Source organism: Castor canadensis, chromosome 9 (assembly GCF_047511655.1).
Source record: "Castor canadensis chromosome 9, mCasCan1.hap1v2, whole genome shotgun sequence".
Classification (NCBI taxonomy): Eukaryota; Metazoa; Chordata; class Mammalia; order Rodentia; family Castoridae; genus Castor; species Castor canadensis.
This window is the reverse complement of record NC_133394.1, coordinates 94,707,881-94,726,148: the sequence shown is the minus strand read 5'-3', so window position 1 is coordinate 94,726,148 and position 18,268 is coordinate 94,707,881. Positions and strand designations below refer to the sequence as shown.

The window sequence follows — 18,268 nt, the reverse complement described above, 5'->3', positions numbered from 1 at the left end:
ATTATGTTACCTTTTCAGACTGGCTTCTTTAACTTACCAATATTCTCTTTTCTTTCCTTTTGTGGTCTTGGTATTGAACTCAGAGTCTTGTGCTTGCTAGGCAAGTGCTCTACCACTTGAGCCATGTCCCTTGCGCTTTTGCTTTTCAGATACAGTCTCTAGCTAACTTTGTACAAGCTAACCTAGAAACACATTGTATTGTCTCCATCTTCCTGGGTAACTGGGATGACAGACATGAACCACCACTCCCAGACTTTTTAGATAATTTTTTTTGATATAAGGTCTTGCTGTGTAGCCCAAGGCTGTATGGCCTTGAACTCACCAGCCTCCGGCCTCAACCTCCTAAATGGTGGGATTACAGATATGCACCACTATGCCTGGCTCAAAATTCAATTTAAACTCACACATGTCTTTTTATGGCTTGAGAGCTTGTTTTTTTGTGTTAATTGATAACATCCCATTGTGTGGCTATGCCACAATTTCTTTACAAATCACTATTGAAGAACATCTTCATATTTGGAGAATGTGAATAAAGACTCTTTACCTATCCATGTAGATGTTTTTGTGTGGTCACAAGTGTTCAAACCAAATACATAATAGGAGCATGACTACTGGACATGATTAAGCTATTGTTAACTTTGTAAGGAGTTTTGTTAGCTTTCCAAACTGATCATTCAGATCTTGAAATATTCCTCCAAGGCCTGTGTGATAAAGCTTAGTATCTTAATAGCCCATGGCACTATTAAGAGGTGTTGGAATCGTTAAGGGGCAGGAGCAGGGGTTAATGGGAGGAAGTTAGGTCACTGGAGGCCTTTGACAGAGATATTGGTATACTGGCCACCCCCTTCCTGTCTCACTCATTGATTCCTGTCCACCATGATGAACAGTTCTCTGCCACACACTCCTGCCACAAGGTACCATGCTGCCATAGGTCAAAAAAGGAACAACTAATTATGGACTGAAACCTGTGAAACTGTAAGCAAAAATAAAACTTTTTTCTTTTTCAGATGATTACCTCAGGTATTTTTTTTTTTACAGTGATGAAAAGCTGAGTAACACAGTGACTAAGTTTTTTATTCCCACCAACAATGACAATGAATTGAGTTCCTGATGCTCCATATCCTTGTCAGCATTTGTTACTATCAGTTGTTTGGACTTTAACTCATTCTAATAGGTGTGTAGTGGTATTTCATTGTTGTTTTAAGATATATTTTCTTAATGATAGGTGATGCTAAATATTCTTTACTTCCTGGAATACTTTATTTAACATCTGTATATTTTCCTTAGTAGAAATCCTTTTGGACCTTTTGTAAATTTTCAACTGACTTGTTTCTTGTAGTCGGTGCTGTTGAGTTTTGAAAGTTCTTTGTATGTTTTGGGTTGAAATTCTTCATCAGAAATAGTTTACAAATATTTTCTTTCAGTCTTCTCCCTGAGTTGTCTTTTTGCACTGCATATACCACGCTCTTCACAGCTGTGCCTGTTTTTTAATGAAATATTATTTTCTGTTAATTTTGCAGTTGATTTGCTCTGTGACTCTTATTGTCTGTCTTAATTTGCACAATGAATGGACAGTCTGTTATTTTAGTTTCTAAAATTGTGCGCTGCATAATGCAGAGCTCCTAGATTGTCAACTTGATCATGGGCTCAGGGAAAAAGACATCCATCTTCCAAAAGTGGAAATGATACGGTGAAGCTATTGCGATCGTAAGGTCTAGACCTTGTTTAAAGAGGTACTTCTCGGCACACTAAAATCTTTGTTTCTTCCTGTCCAGAGATTTCCTCTTAAGGTATCCCGAGGTCGCACAAAGGAAGTGGGAAGACCTGTTACAGCTTTCCAGCTCTAAGTCAGAGTCATGTAACCATGGAGACCGTGGGGCAGGAAGTCTGGCTGGGGGGTGGGGAAGAAGAGTGGGATGCAGCTGCCTGAAGTCTTCCGTTTTGGTAGGGTCCCTCCCCCTGCCCCTCGCGGCGCCCCGCACTTGGCTGCGGTGACTCGCTCGCTTGCTCGCTCGCTCGCTCACTCCTCCGGGCCGGGAGGGGGCGGAGCCGGGCTCCCGCGGTGGGGACGCGAGCGGCAGGGGGCGGCCCCGGTCCGGAAGCCGGTGTCCGCGGCCATGGCGGTGCGCGCCCGCGGTCTTTCGCTGCTCGGCGGCAGCCTGGGCCCCGCGTTGTCCCCGGGCGCGGCCGGGCGTGCGCTCCGGGGCTTTCGGAGCAGCGGTGCGAGGTAGGAGCGCTGCGGGCGTCGCCGCGGGGCGGGGGGCGCGGGCGGCCGGCGGGGCAGGGGCGGGGCGAGCCCGGCCGTGGCCGTGAACTCGGCCTTGCGCGCGGCCTGCGGCCACCGCCGCTCGGGATCGTGGACGCCCCGCCCTGGCTGGCGCCCGGAACGCTGCAGCGTGGCGGCGAGTGACACTCGGGCAAGGTGCGTGGAAACTCGGTCGGCCTCGCAACCCTTGCTTGGGGCTTGGCTTTTGTTGTGACTGGTGAAAGAGAAGGCATTGCAAATCTAATGGCATCCTGCTACTGTAGTTTCTGAATTTCTGCTTACGGTTTTGTTGAGGGCAATTACTGATCTTAACTTGGATTTGGTTACTGGCCAGTACACAAAATGCATCCTGATGCCCGAACTCATTGACCTTACTTGTGATTATTGGAAAATTCAACCTAAAAAGCAAAATGTATTCCCTTGGCCCAGCTCAATGAGCCCACATGAGCCTCTGTTTTAAAACTTGGAAGGCTTCCAGTCACTAACGCGCTTTCGCCGCTGTTTTAGGTGGCCCCAGATTGTGTGGCCCCAGAACCTAGCACAGTACATTGGAGAAAGAATCAACAATGTGCAAACACAGATCCTGTTTAGTTAATTTAAATCAGCTCCCCATTGTATACATTTGGGTCCTCGTCTTGAGTCACTAATGTGAAGTTATTTCCTATAGGAGTTACTTTGGAGCTGGTTTGCAGGAGTAGCTCTGAGTGAGGACATGTGTGAAAATAACAGCCATGCAGAGTTCTGGTCGTGCAAGCTGTAGGGGTGTCTGTGAGAATGTGATGCTTGGTTTGGAATTACCAGCTAGCTCTGCTCCCCAAGAAAAGCAGATTCTGTAGAATTCTATTTGTATTCTAAATCAAGGGAATTATCTGGTATTGTCACTCTAAATTATGTATTTAGGTCATTATTTTTTGAGTTGCAATTGTACAGCACTTCTTTCCAGAGTGAGAATAATCTTTTTCAAATTGTACAAGTTATCTACTTTCCCTCCACCAGCTTGATGTCACAGCTCTCAATCTCCCCCTCTCCATCGCCTGTGTCCTTTGAATAGAAGTTACACCCGGCAGTCACAATCCAAATATTTGGTTGCAGCGGTTGCTTCACACACCCAAGTATGTACTCGGCCACTCATGGAAGATTTAGATCTTTTAAATTATATTTAGGGATGGCATGAGGCCAGCACCACAAAAAAAAAAAAAATTTAATGGCCTGTTTATAATTTAAGATAGTTGAGTGTAATGATTTTGGAAAGGTATTTTGCATAAAGATAATAAAAGGTAGTACTTTCAGTATGGCTGCATTCCATCCTGTTCGATGCAGATTATAACTATATAAAAGGAAATAATTTTTGATAGTTTTATTTTTTAAAGACAGCACCAATCAATAAGGAGGTGTTTTTGACATTCTCTTGGAACTGAATGCCATATCTGAGTGAGGTTGGCTGTGAGACTGAGAAACACCTATAGACTGGTGGCTGTCGGGTGGGGAGGAATTCCGACAGTGTGTTGATGCTTATTGGTGTCTCTTTTCTCTTCTAGGACCAGCAGAGAGAAGAGATTCCATCTTCCAGAGGTCGCCACTGTCTACCTCCCCACTTGTCCCCATCTTTTTAAAAATATACAGTGACATATAGCTGTCCTGTTCCTCATAGTGAATGTTATTTAAATTTAACATCAGTTCCTGTTGACATGAAATTTGAACCTTAGTAATTATGCTTATTAAGGACTATCTTTGAGTTTGATGAACTCATTCTGCAGTGATACTGAGGTTTTGTTTTTTAATTAGTAGATACATCACAAGGTTCTGAGCTATCTGGAGTCTTAAGTGGAAAAATATTTTAGATATTTTTCATATTTCTTTCCAATTAGACACCAACAGTAGTGGAACATATTAAGTACTTTTTAAATTGAGAAGTGGTTTTTAAATAAGTAGAATTTCCAGAAATAATATTTGATTGAAGGTAGAAATTACAGTCTTAAGATATCATTTAACATTTATCTTTCAGTGATTTTTTTTCCCTCAAAAATTTGTAGTGAGTTTTTTTTTCCTGCTTATGCATGCATTCCCCTATTAATTAAGGGAAATTAATTAATGTCAAATAAATAAGCCCTTCTATTTGTTGAAGGTTCTTATTTCTTGAAATAAACTTCCTACATAGGAAAATGGTTAAAAACATTTTTTGGTGATTAGATTTCCTACTTTGCTGTCCTGTGTGAGTAGTTTTAACAAATCAGAATAGCCTTGGGTTATAAATATCACATGAGTTTTGGGTTAGTGCTTTTCAGTGTAAGGAGCCTGACAGCCACCTACCCCACTTGGGCAGGGATTTTACAAACCTCGCACATTAATGCTAAGCTCAGAGCAGATGTGCAGATAGATATCCTACATCACAGGTACTTCCTCAAATCCTGCTTTAGGTCATTCTATCTGAACTAACTACTTATTTTTAATAGCTAAATGGAAATCCCATGTTTGTTGTGTGTTTATACTGCTATTCTATAATTTCTTAAATCATTATTTTTTCTGTTCTTACAAATGCTATTATTCTTTTAGCATCTGTAAAATTTTGAGACCAGCCCACAGCTTTTTGGTCACTTCACCTTTCTTTTTGTCTCACTGCCAATGACTTTGTTATTTTTGCAGCTAGACCAGCATTTTTTAAAAATCTTCTTTATTGAAAGTAGTAAAAGATAGTAGTTTATGTTGTTTAAATTTTATTCAAGTCTTATTGAGTGGGTAATTTAATAATTTAACAAAGACACATTTAAGCAATACCACTGCTAAAGTCTACATAGTCTCCCCTCCAGCACTTACTCTATGTTTCTGTCTCTACTAGAGTTATCATTTGATTTGAGGATCCTTTATCCTCATGTGAAGCTCGTAGGACCCAGGACCCAGGCTCCAATTCAGACCACATTACAAAAGCTGACTTTCTATAGACTGATTTCATCTAAGTTAGAGTTAGACCTAAAGTCTAGCAAAGGCAATTCCTCAAAATTACATTGTTTTGTTGGCAAAGAGGATGATGTGGTTTTAGTATCTTACTGAGTTTTTCCTAGTCCATTAAAGTGAGATTCAGTAGCTATCTAGCTACATCTTAAATTTAGAAACTAAGTCTTGCACTGTTTGGCATCTCATGTTTTAGTATTATCACTTGAGCTATGTCCCAGTTGTTCAGAGGTAGTGTATTCTAATGTATTATCTCCAAAATCAAGTTTGCTAATTAATATGAATCAGTAGATGAAAAAAAGGGACTGATATTTATTTCAGATGTTGCTAGTTGTGTTCTTAGTAATAATTTAGAAATTTCTTTGATGACCCTAATCTTTGTTTTTCAATTGCTTTGAGGTTATATTGTCCTTTCATGTCAATATTCTGATAGGATAACAAAAATCGTAAGGGGTGGGGTGAGCCAGGTGTGGAGGTACAGGCCTACAGTCACAGCACTGCAGAAGCAGATGCAGGGAGATTGCGAGGTCCAGGACAGCCTGGGCTACACAGTAAGGCTCTGTCTCCAAAATCCAAAACTAAATAAACAAAGCAACCCCTCCTATTCCCCAAGAAAAAAACCCTATGATTCCAGGTAATTTTTTAATGGCCACATACTCTTTCAGGGAATCACATGGAGCTCAATGAAGGTCTTTTTTTTAAATTGTTTTATTATTCATATGTGCATACAAGGCTTGGGTCATTTCTCCCCCCTGCCCCCACCCCCTCCCTTACCACCCACTCCACCCCCTCCCACTCCCCCCAGTACCTCAATATTTTGCCCTTATTTCTAATTTTGTTGTAGAGAGAGTATAAGCAATAATAGGAAGGAACAAGTGTTTTTGCTGGTTGAGATAAGGATAGCTATACAGGGAGTTGACTCACATTAATTTCCTGTGCGTGTGTGTTACCTTCTAGGTTAATTCTTTTTAATCTAACCTTTTCTCTAGTTCCTGGTCCCTTTTCCTATTGGCCTCAGTTGCTTTTAAGGTATCTGCTTTTAGTTTCTCTGCGTTAAGGGCAACAAATGCTAGCTAATTTTTTAGGTGTCTTACCTATCCTCACCCCTCCCTTGTGTGCTCTCGTTTTTATCATGTGCTCAAAGTCCAATCCCCTTGTTGTGTTTGCCCTTGATCTAATGTCCGCATATGAGGGAGAACATACGATTTTTGGTCTTTTGGGCCAGGCTAACCTCACTCAGAATGATGTTCTCAAATTCCATCCATTTACCGGCAAATGATAACATTTCGTTCTTCTTTATGGCTGCATAGAATTCCATTGTGTATAGATACCACATTTTCTTAATCCATTCGTCAGTGCTGGGGCATCTTGGCTGTTTCCATAACTTGGCTATTGTGAATAGTGCCGCAATAAACATGGATGTGCAGGTGCCTCTGGAGTAACCTGTGTCACAGTCTTTTGGGTATATCTCCAAGAGTGGTATTGCTGGATCAAATGGTAGATCAATGTTTAGCTCTTAAGTAGCCTCCAAATTTTTTTCCAGAGTGGTTGTACTAGTTTACATTTCCACCAACAGTGTAAGAGGGTTCCTTTTCCCCGAATCCTGGTGTTGCTAATGATGGCTATTCTAACAGGGGTGAGGTGGAATCTTAGTGTGGTTTTAAATTGCATTTCCTTTATTGCTAGAGATGGTGAGCATTTTTTCATGTGTTTTTTGGCCATTTGAATTTCTTCTTTTGAGAAAGTTCTGTTTAGTTCACTTGCCCATTTCTTTATTGGTTCATTAGTTTTGGGAGAATTTAGTTTTTTAAGTTCCCTATGTATTCTGGTTATCAGTCCTTTGTCTGATGTGTAGCTGGCAAATATTTTCTCCCACTCTGTGGGTATTCTCTTCAGTTTAGAGACCATTTCTTTTGATGAACAGAAGCTTTTTAGTTTTATGAGGTCCCATTTATCTATGCTATCTCTTAGTTGCTGTGCTGCTGGGGTTCCGTTGAGAAAGTTCTTACCTATACCTACTAACTCCAGAGTATTTCCTACTCTTTCCTGTATCAACTTTAGAGTTTGTGGTCTGATATTAAGATCCTTGATCCATTTTGAGTTAATCTTGGTATAGGGTGATATACATGGATCTAGTTTCAGTTTTTTGCAGACTGCTAACCAGTTTTCCCAGCAGTTTTTGTTGAAGAGGCTGCTATTTCTCCATTGTATATTTTTAGCTCCTTTGTCAAAGACAAGTTGGTTATAGTTGTTTGGCTTCATGTCTGGGTCCTCTATTCTGTTCCACTAGTCTGTTTTTGTGCCAGTACCATGCTGTTTTTATCATTATTGCTTTGTAATATAGTTTGAAGTCAGGTATCGTGATACCTCCAGCATTGTTCTTTTGACTGAGTATTGCCTTGGCTATTCGTGGCCTCTTGTGTTTCCTATAAATTTCACCGTAGATTTTTCGATCTCTTTAATGAATGTCATTGGAATTTTGATGGGAATTGCATTAAACATGTAGATTACTTTTGGGAGTATCGACATTTTTACTATGTTGATTCTACCAATCCATGAGCATGGGAGATCTCTCCACTTTCTATAGTCTTCCTCAGTCTCTTTCCTCAGAAGTTTACAGTTTTCCTTGCAGAGCTCATTCACATCTTTTGTTAGGTTTACACCTAGGTATTTGATTTTTTTTTGAGGCTATTGTAAATGGAATTGTTTTCATATATTCTTTCTCAGTTTTTTCATTATTAGTGTATAGAAATGCTAATGATTTTTCTATGTTGATTTTATATCCTGCTACCTTGCTGTAGCTATTGATGATGTCTAGAAGCTTCTGAGTAGAGTTTTTTGGGTCTTTAAGGTATAGGATCATGTCATCTGCAAATAGGGATATTTTGACAGTTTCTTTACCTATTTGTATTCCTTTTATCCCTTCTTCTTGCCTAATTGCTGTGGCTAGGAATTCCAGTACTGTGTTGAATAGGAGTTGAGATAGTGGGCATCCTTGTCTGGTTCCTGATTTTAGAGGGAATGGTTTCAGTTTTTCTCCGTTAAGTATAATGTTGACTGTAGGTTTGTCATATATAGCTTTTATAATGTTGAGGTACTTTCCTTCTATTCCTAGTTTTCTTGGAGCTTTTATCATGAAATGGTGTTGGATCTTATCAAAGGCTTTTTTTGTATCTATTGAGATGATCAAGTGGTTTTTGTCTTTCCTTCTGTTAATGTGGTTTATTACGTTTATTGATTTTCATATGTTGAAGCACCCCTGCATACCTGGGATGATACCTACTTGGTCGTGGTGAGTAATCTTTTTTATGTGTTGTTGAATTCAGTTTGCTTTTATTTTGTTGAGGATTTTTGCATCAATGTTCATTAAGGAGATTGGCCTATAGTTCTCCTTTTTGGAGGTGTCTTTGCCTGGTTTTGGGATAAGTGTAATACTGGCTTCATAAAAGGTGTTTGGCAGTTTTCCTTCCCTTTCTATTTCGTGGAACAGTTTAAGGAGGGTTGGTATCAGTTCTTCTTTAAAGGTCTGATAGAATTCAGCAGAGAATCCATCAGGTCCTGGACTTTTCTTTTTGGGGAGACTCTTGATTGCTGCTTCAATTTCATTTTGTGTTATAGATCTATTCAAGTGATTAATTTCTTCTTGGTTCAGTTTTGGATGAACTAGAAATCTGTCCATTTCGTTAAGATTTTCAAATTTATTTGAATATAGGTTCTTGAAGTAGTCTCTGATGATTTCCTGGACTTTGATGGTGTTTGTTGTTATCTCCCCTTTTGCATTCCTGATTCTACTAATTTGGGTTTTTTCTCTCCTCATTTTAGTCAGGTTTGCTAGGGGTCTATTGATCTTGTTTATTTTTTCAAAGAACCAACTTTTTGTTTCGTTAATTCATTGTATGGTTTTTTCGTTTCTAGTTCGTTGATTTCAGCTCTTATTTTTATTATTTCTCTCCTTCTATTTGTTTTTGGATTTGCTTGTTCTGTTTTTCTAGGAGTTTGAGATGTATCATTAGGTCATTGATTTGGGATCTTTCAGTCTTTTTAATATATGCAGTCATGGCTATAAACTTTCCTCTCAGGACTGCCTTTGCTGTGTCCCATAGGTTCCAGTAGGTTGTGTTTTCATTTTCATTGACTTCCAGGAACTTTTCAATTTCCTCTTTTATTTCATCGATGATCCATTCTTCATTAAGTAATGAATTATTTAGTTTCCAGCTGTTTGCATGTTTTTTGTCTTTACTTTTGTTGTTGAGTTCTAGTTTTACTGCATTGTGATCAGATAGTATGCACAGTATAATTTCTATTTTCTTATATTTGCTGAGGCTTGCTTTGTGCCCTAGGATATGATCTATTTTGGAGACGGTTCCATGGGCTGCTGAGAAGAATGTATATTGTGTAGAAGTTGGATGAAATGTTCTGTAGACATCAAGTAGGTCCATTTGATCTATTGTATATTTTAGATCTTGGATATCTTTATTGATTTTTTGTTTAGATGACCTATCTGTTGATTATAATGGGGTATTAAAGTCTCCCAAAACCACTGTGTTGGCGTTAATATATGCTTTTAGGTCTTTCAGGGTATGTTTAATGAAATTGGGTGCTTTGACATTGGGTGCATACAGATTGATGATTATTATTTCCTTTTGGTCTATTTCCCCTTTTATTAGTATAGAATGTCCTTCTTTATCTCAAATAGATAGAGCAATAAAAGTCTTTCATGATAAGCTACTCCTGCCTGTTTTCGGGGGCCATTGGCTTGGTAAATCTTCTTCCAGCCTTTCATCCTAAGCCTATGCTTATTTCTGTCGGTGAGATGGGTCTCCTGTAAGCAACAAATTGTTGGATCTTCCTTTTTAATCCATTTCATAAAGCAGTGCCTTTTGATGGTAACATTAAGTGTTAGTACTGATAGGTATGTGGTGATTCCTGTAATTTAGTTGTCTTAGTTGTTTGAAGGTTTGATTGTGTGTACCTAAGTTGAGGTTACTGTCTACTGTCTTGCTTTTTCTTTTCCTGTGGTTTGGTGCTGCCTGTCTTTTCATGGTTAAGTCGGGTTTCACTTTCTGTGTGCAGAATTCCTTGAAGAATCTTTTGTGTTGGTGGCTTTGTGGTCACATATTGTTTTAGTTTCTGCTAATAAATAATAATATTTATTAGCTCCATCTATTTTGAATGATAGTTTTGCTGGGTAGAGTATCCTAGGGTTGAAGTTATTTTCATTCAGTGCCCGGAAGATCTCACCCCATGCTCTTCTTTTAATGTTTCTGTTGAGAAGTCTGCTGTGATTTTGATGGGTTTACCTTTGTATGTTACTGTTTTTTTCTCTCTTACAGCCTTCAATATTCTTTCCCTAGTTTCTGAACTTGTTGTTTTAATGATGATATGTCATGTGGTAGTTCTGTTTTGATCTGGTCTGTTTGGTGTCCTGGAGGCCTCTTGCATCTGTATAGGAATATCTTTCTCTAGATTTGGGAAATTTTGTTATTATTTTGTTGAATATATTACACATTCCCTTCGCTTGCACCTCTTCTCCTTCTTCGATGCCCATGATACACATGTTTGATCTTTTGATGGAGTCGGTGAGTTCTTGCATTTTCTTTTTACAGGTCTTCAGTTGTTTAATTAATAGTTCTTCAGTTTTTCCTTTAATTACCATTTCATCTTCAAGTTCTGAGATTCTGTCTTCTGTTTGTTCTATGGTGCTGGATTGGCCTTCCGTTTTGTTTTGCAGTTCTGTTTCATTCTTTTTTCTGAGGTTTTCCATATCCTGGGTGGTTTCCTCTTTAATGTTGTCTATTTTCATCCTGAGTTCATTTATGTCTTTATTAATCGTGCTCTCCGTTTCACTTTGGTGTTTGTACAGTGCTTCTATGGTTTCCTTTATTTCTTCTTTTGCTCTTTCAAATTCTCTATTTTTGTTGTCTTGGAATTACTTGAGTGTCTCCTGTACATTTTGGTTGACCATATCCAGTATCATCTCTAAAATTCTCCTTGAGTACCTGTAGTATGTCTTCTTTTAAATTATTCTTGTGGGCTTCATTGGGTTCTTTGGCATAGTTTATCTTCATTTTGTTGGAGTCTGGATCTTCATTTCCCTCTGGTTCCTGTACTAATTTTTTGTTGGAGTCTGGATCTTCATTTCCCTCTGGTTCCTGTACTAATTTTTTGCTGTGGGGAAACTTGTTTCCCCTTTTTTTCTGTCTTCCCATCATTTTCCTTGGTGTTGTTACTGTCCTTGTACTGTGTGCAATTAAGTATTTTCTAGCTTGTAATAATAACAATGGTAATATTTAGAATGGAAGGGTGAGAGGAGATGGAAAGCAAGAAGTTAAAGTAAAGGGAAAAACAGACAGGTAGGCAAAAACAAAACAAGAAAGTTTCAAAGGTATAAACAGGGAGCATTAGTGTACTAATGTACAGTAAGCTGAACAGGCCTTAGACAGAGAGAGGATTGAAAATAAAAAATAAAAAGAATAAAGATAATAAAAATAAAAAATAAGTAAATGAAAGTAATATATATACAAAAATAAAATAAAACAAAATGAAAAATAGAAAATAAAAAATAAAAACAATTAAAAAAAACCCTCCAAGTTCAAATGCAATGAAGTTTCAGTCTTAATAATTTTGGTGTCCGTCTCAGTCTCCATTCCTGGAGATGGTGCCTTAGATGTTGTTCTGTAGTTGTCTCATCAAAGGGGACATATAAAGTAGAACAAAACTGCACACACACACACACACACACACAAAAAAAAACCCACAAAGTGTCCCAAGTTCAAATGCAATACAGTTTCAGTAAGTTTTTCAGCATGCAGGAGTAGTTAGGTTGTTTTCTCATCAAAGGTAGGGAGAGAGGAAAAAAAAAAAAAAGTCTGGAGACAGTTCTGTGAATGGTATCTGCTGCTGTGGCTTGCCTGCCCGCTGCTGTCAGCCTGCTGTTGCTAGAAGTATTATTTATGCAGATATCAGGGTGAGCGTAGCACTCACCTGGCTCTGCAGGCTTTGTTTACTTAGAGTTCTCCTGTGCAGGAGCCTCTGCTACAAGCTTTCCCCTTTCCAAGCACACTGGGGGAGGTGACACTGCACCTGCTTAAACCTATGATTCCAGGTAATTTTTTAATGGCCACATACTCTTTCAGGGAATCACATGGAGCTCAATGAAGGTCTTTAAAATACTTATGTTTAGAGATGAGAAGTTGTTAACAAAACTTTAAAGAGATAGAAACTTGGATGAAATTTATACTGGAAATAAGGGAAATAAGTTGAAGGAATAATTAGTAACTCATGAGATTTTCTATTAAGTACAATTTTCACCCAACATAGTATTTTGTTACCTGCAAGGTGGAAAACTTCTTGGTCAGAATGGAGTATTTGCAGAAGTGTCAAAGAAGATCTTGGGGCTGGATATATCCAAGACTTAACAGCTGTTTTACTTAGTATTACATCAGAATCATCTTTTGAGTTGTTTTTATTAACATTTCATGTGAGTGTCATATTGCATAAATCAATTTCTGTAACTTAACTGCCTTGCTAGTTTTTAATATCTAGTTTTTGGAAAATGTTAAATGATTTAGTGTCAAATTCAGGTCATGTTTTTGTCAACATCTACCAACCAGGTTTGTTCACTTAATGACCTGAACGCTAAGTAGCTTTCTATGACTATTCTCGTTAAAGAGTGTGCCTTGAACTAATAGGCTATCCAGAGATTCGTAATTCTCGAAAGAGGGCATATGTATGTGTGCATGTGTGTATGTATATATATGTTAAAATCAGTGTCCTATCCTTCTTTCCCTTTTTTCTTTGCTGTTTTAAACTTTGCAATAGATGTCATCTTGCCTTTAAGTAATCCACTTGCATTGTTGAAAATTCTTACTAATATTTAAAGAGCCTTTGGTCAATGTTGAGTACTTTGTTGAGAATTTTCACATACTGAAACAAGTTGGTATTATTGCCATTCACAATTAACAGATTGGGAAATTGAGAGTTGGAGAAATTTAAAAACTTTTTACTAAGTTAACATAGTAAATAAACAGTTAAGGCAAAGTTTGAACCTATATAGTCCTATACAGGACTCCACTCCAAGCAATTTATGGGTGTTGACTTATTGTTGCTTTTTTCTCTTTATGAAGACAGTTAAGTTTGTAGAGATTTTGTGAATAAAGATGGCTAATTTTGCATTTTTTTTCCCTTGGCGACACTGGGATTTGAACTCAGGGACTTAGGCTGGCAAGGCAGGCACTTTTACTGCTTGAGCCACTCTGCCAGCCCCAAATTATAAATCTTAAAAAAGTATTTTTTTCAGATTCCTGTTACGTGACATTCTTAACATAGGTGCTCATGGATAGACTTTAGTGGATCTGTACCCTCTTAGATGGATCAATACCCCCTTAGATGGGAAGTCTTAATATCTGATAAATTCAGTGGTGTTTCCATTGTAAATGCTGGCAACAAGTCACAGTAATACTATCAGCACTTGTAAGATTGCCAGTAAAAAGCACAGATATTTTAATGTCACCCCTGATGCTGATAACACAATATATATCACTATTTTGGTATTATGATTGTATTAGACTTACCAGTAGATCCCATTATTTGATGCTTTAAAAAGCATATGATCATGTCAATAAAACTGGCTTCCCTTGTAATCTTACAGCATTTGGAACAATGGTTATAAGAATGTATTCATAGGCTTCTGGAGATCAATCAGGGATTTTCATGGCACAAAGCTTAAAACCTAAGATTCTTTCTGGGAAAGTCAGTTTGTGAAAACACAGATTCTGACGTTCTAATTTATACATGAGGGTCTTGACTTAAGCTGCATAATTGAATATTGAAATGAATCATACAGTGAAAAGACCTTGCTTTATTTTTTAACTGATTTACAAATGTATGACTTTTGGTAAAATTATTTCAAGATGTGAGTACTTAAGGTGTGAAATGATTTTTTTTAAAGATCATAGACATATTGTTTTTTAAAAACATACCCAAGCCAGATGCCCATGGCTCATGCCTGTAATCCTAGCTACTTGGAAGGCTGAGATTAGGAGAATCATGATTCAAGGCCAGTTCAAGCAAAGAGTTTGTGAGATCCCATCTCTAAAATAACCAGAGCAGAATGGACTGGAGGTATGGCTCAAGTGCTAGAGCACCAGCTTTGCAAATGTGAAGCCCTGAGTTCAAACCCCAGTTCTGCCAAACAAACAAAACAGCCCCCTAAAATCCACCCCCCGAATACCTCAAAAGGTTCTCTATGTTAGTAGCTTTATTTCCTATGTGATCTTGCCCTGACTCCCTCCATTATTCATTCAAGCTCAAAATATCCAAGTTATGCCTAACAGCATAGTGGTTAAAACATACTAGAACTTGTAGAGAACTTTGACCTGCTAATGATTATTAGGCATTGTAGATCCTGAAACCATTCATTCATGCTTTAATTAAAATGAAATAGAAACAAGGATGTAGGACTTTACAAATGAACAACTTAAATACAGTGTTGATCTTGACTAAGTACTCTGCCCGAAGTATTGGGCCTTGAACTCAGGGCTTCCAATTGCACTCCACCACTTGAGCCAACCTCCAGCTTGACTAAGTTTTATTTATTGGCATTTTATTGTTTTGTGGAAGAATATGTTGATAGCTAGGAAGTGATTATATTTTGTACTTACTACTTTGCTTTATTAAACACTTCATTTAATCCTTGTAACCATTGATTAGGAAGGCTATAGCTTATTTCTTGAAAGTACAGGTTAATAAGCCCATAGAAACAGACTTAAATGCTGATGACTTTCTGTTTTCATATTGCTTCAGAGTGTCTGAGTATGTCTTCACTGGTTATTCAATAGAAAGTAGAAGAGGGTGCCAGTTTTGCAAACTAGTCAGTCAGCTTATAGTCAAATCCCTTATGCATGGTTAACAGTGTTCCCACCCTGCAGATGAAGAGGTTGCATGTCTTGAGAGCATTTAAATGACTTGCCTTACTTTATTATGGCTGCTAATAGTGGACTAGGGCTGGCACTAAGGACTTCTGGCTTCAGGTGAGCAACTTTTACTAAAAAGTGCTACCCTAATAGTTCCTATCCCTCACCACTGCTATGATTGTTTGTTTCCTAACAAATCCCCATTTAGTGGCTAGCTCCACAACAGGGAGAAGTGAAGGTATCCTTCCTTGGGAATTGGTCATGGTATTTCTGCCCTTTCTGGAAACAATGCCTATGCAAGCAATGACAGGTATGTTGTGTGAACAATATCTAAGTGGTCGTGTTAAAGACGCTTTTAATGTGCACTAATGACAGGGCGACTACATAATTTTTTCATCAAATCGGTACATTTCTGAGGGTAAAAAGGGACATTAAAATAACAAAAATTACACAGTCAGAGTATTTATTGGCTTAGAAGCATATTAGTGGGCCAGGAACTGGTGGCTCATTCCTGTAATCCCAGCTACTTGGAAGGCTGAAATAGCGGAGGATTGCAGTTTGAGGTCAGCCCTAGAAGAGGGGGCAAAATGTTCGTAAGATCCCATCTGAACCAATAGCAGGACAGTAATGCATAGTTGTCTTCTCTATTTATGTGGAAAACTGAGATCAGGAGAATTATGGTCCAGGCAAGCCTGGACAAAAAGTGAAAATGTATTTCCAAAATAACCAGAGCAAAAGAGGTGGGAGGCTGGCTCAAGTGGAGTGTCTACCTAGCAAGTGTGAAGCCCTGAGTTCAAACCCCAGACTACCAAAAAGAAAAGAAACATATCAGTGGATTTATAGAAGTTTCTATTCAAAACTATCTTCAAAAGTAACATTTTAAAAGATAATTTATGTCCTTATACATTACAACAGTTAAATTTTTTTATTTATTTTGTCAATATTAATTTTTAATATATTCAGCATGTAATTATTCTTTGTATATATTGAAAAACATGAATTAGTTTTTAAGCCCTATCTTCTTTTAATACTTTGATACTGATGATTTTCTGAAAAATTGTTAATAGGAGCTTATGCTTAATTTTAAAATTAAATCCCCTGCAATTTTATTAAAATTTGCAACTTTCTGGGGTGTTTTGAAAATAGTAATAATTTTAGTTTTAGAAGTACTTTCTCTACAAATCTTAGAGCACCTGCTAAGCTGAGAACATTTTATACTGAAATGTCAAGACATTTTAGTCTACACGTATTTACTGATACTGCCATTGCGTCTCCTTTTTGAGTGCCTTTCTTCAACAGATACTTAGAATAAAAGTCATTAAATTATTTGTTCCATGTATGACTTTAGGTGTTGGTGGTATAGTGGTGAGCATAGCTGCCTTCCATGTATGATTTTAGGAATATTTGCCATATTTAAATCTAGTAAAGTTGTAAGTTTTCTTTAACTATATTCTTTTTTATTATGAAATATAAATTTATTCAGTGAAAAATATGAGCTCAATCAAGATTCTACCAGAAACTGGAACATTTAAAATTGGATTGAAGTAGTCTCCCTTGATCCACAGTTTCACTTTCCATGCTTTTAGTTACCTGAAAATTAAATGGAAAATTCCAGAAATGAGCAATTTATAAGTTTTAAATTGCATGCTGTTGTGAGCAGTGTGATGAAATCTTGACTTCATGTCATGCAGCAAGTGAGTTATCTCTTTGTCCATATATCCATGCTGCAGAGCAGGTAGATTGGCTCAAATGGTAAAGTGCCTGCCTAGCAAACATGAAGCCCTGAGTTCAAACCCTAATACCGCTAAAAAAAAAAAAAAAGCAAGCCATAAATCCATGCTGCATATGCCACCCGCTCATTTATTACTTAATAGCCTCTGAGTGATAAGATCACTTGTTATGGTATTGCAGTACTTGTGTTCAAGTAACATACAGGGTTCAGTACCGTTTGTGGACTCAGGCATCTAATCCTAGTCTTGGAACATATCCCCTACAGATAGGGGGAGAGTAATGGACAGGTGGGTACATTTACCAAATGTGCTATAAGCAAAGTACCACAGAGTAGGTGGCTTAAAATATAGGAATGTATCCTTACACTTCTGGAAGCTAGAAGTCTGCAGTTAACTATCTGCAGGATCATGCTTTTTTTCCTAGCTTCTAGTTATTGCCAGCAACTTTGTATTCCTCTGTTTGCAGGTGTGTAACTCCAGTCTTGCGTCTGTCATCTGGCTGTCTTCCCTCTGGATTTTCATATTTTATTCTCGGTGTGTCTGTCTGTGTTTTCCTGAGGGACAACAGTCATATTAGAATAAGGCTGTACTCCAGTTTGTTATCTTCTATTTTAACTTCATATGCAAAACCTTATTTTCAAACAAGGTTACATTCATAGGTACCAAAGTTTAGGAGTTAAACATATATTTTGGATGTGGGGAACACCGTTAAACTCACAACAGTAGAATTTCAAAATTTCTTGTGTATTGAGCTATCATTTCAGGTCTTCGTTCTTTATTTTATTTTATTTTTTTGTTGGTACTGGGATTTGAACTGAAGGCTTCCTGCTTGCTTGGCAGGTGCTCTACCACTTAAGCCACACCTGCAGCCCTTTGTGCTCTGGTTATTTTGGAAATAGGGTCTCCTTTTCACCCAGGCCAGCCTGGACTGTGATCCTCCTATTTTAATCTTCCTGCCATTGTGATAACAGGCACACACTGCCACACCCAGCATTTTTTCACTGAAATGGGGTCTTGCAAACTTTTTGCCCAGGCTGGCCTGGAACTGCCATCATTCCTGCCTGTTGCATAGCTTGGAATGTCGGTGCTTGCCATTGCATCCAGTTATTGGTTGAGATGGGGCCTTATGAACTTTTAGCCTGGACTCTCCTTCAACCACAATCCTTCCCTATCTCAGCCTCCCAAATGGCTAGTATTACAGACTTGAGCCACCAGTGCCCAGCCTTCCCTTGCTTTTGAAGGAGTAGTAAGTTTCTGTTTGTAAGCTTTGGTTTCACTGATTGCAATTCACTAAAAGCTTCAAATATGAAACTACCTGTGCCTTTTTTTTGTCCATTCCTTTCCAGCAGATTTTTTTAAAAACATGCAACAACTGTGAGCCTTTTAGGCTGATTTATAAAATAATTCTT

The 18,268-nt window shown here is 38.1% G+C and overlaps 1 protein-coding gene across 7 annotated transcripts in view; it reads left to right on the top strand.

Moving 5' to 3' along the window:
- The first annotated feature begins 1,853 nt into the window (after positions 1-1,853).
- Mthfd2l (methylenetetrahydrofolate dehydrogenase (NADP+ dependent) 2 like) overlaps positions 1,854-18,268 on the top strand; it is a 129,230-nt gene continuing 112,815 nt past the window's right edge. For 4 of the 7 annotated variants that reach the window (XM_074042003.1, XM_074042004.1, XM_074042007.1 and 1 more), the window contains exon 1: positions 1,951-2,227. In XM_074042003.1, coding sequence (XP_073898104.1) covers positions 2,118-2,227 — 110 coding nt within the window. In that variant the 5' untranslated portion in view covers positions 1,951-2,117. The other 3 variants (XR_012435764.1, XR_012435765.1, XM_074042005.1) reach the window with 3 other exon arrangements.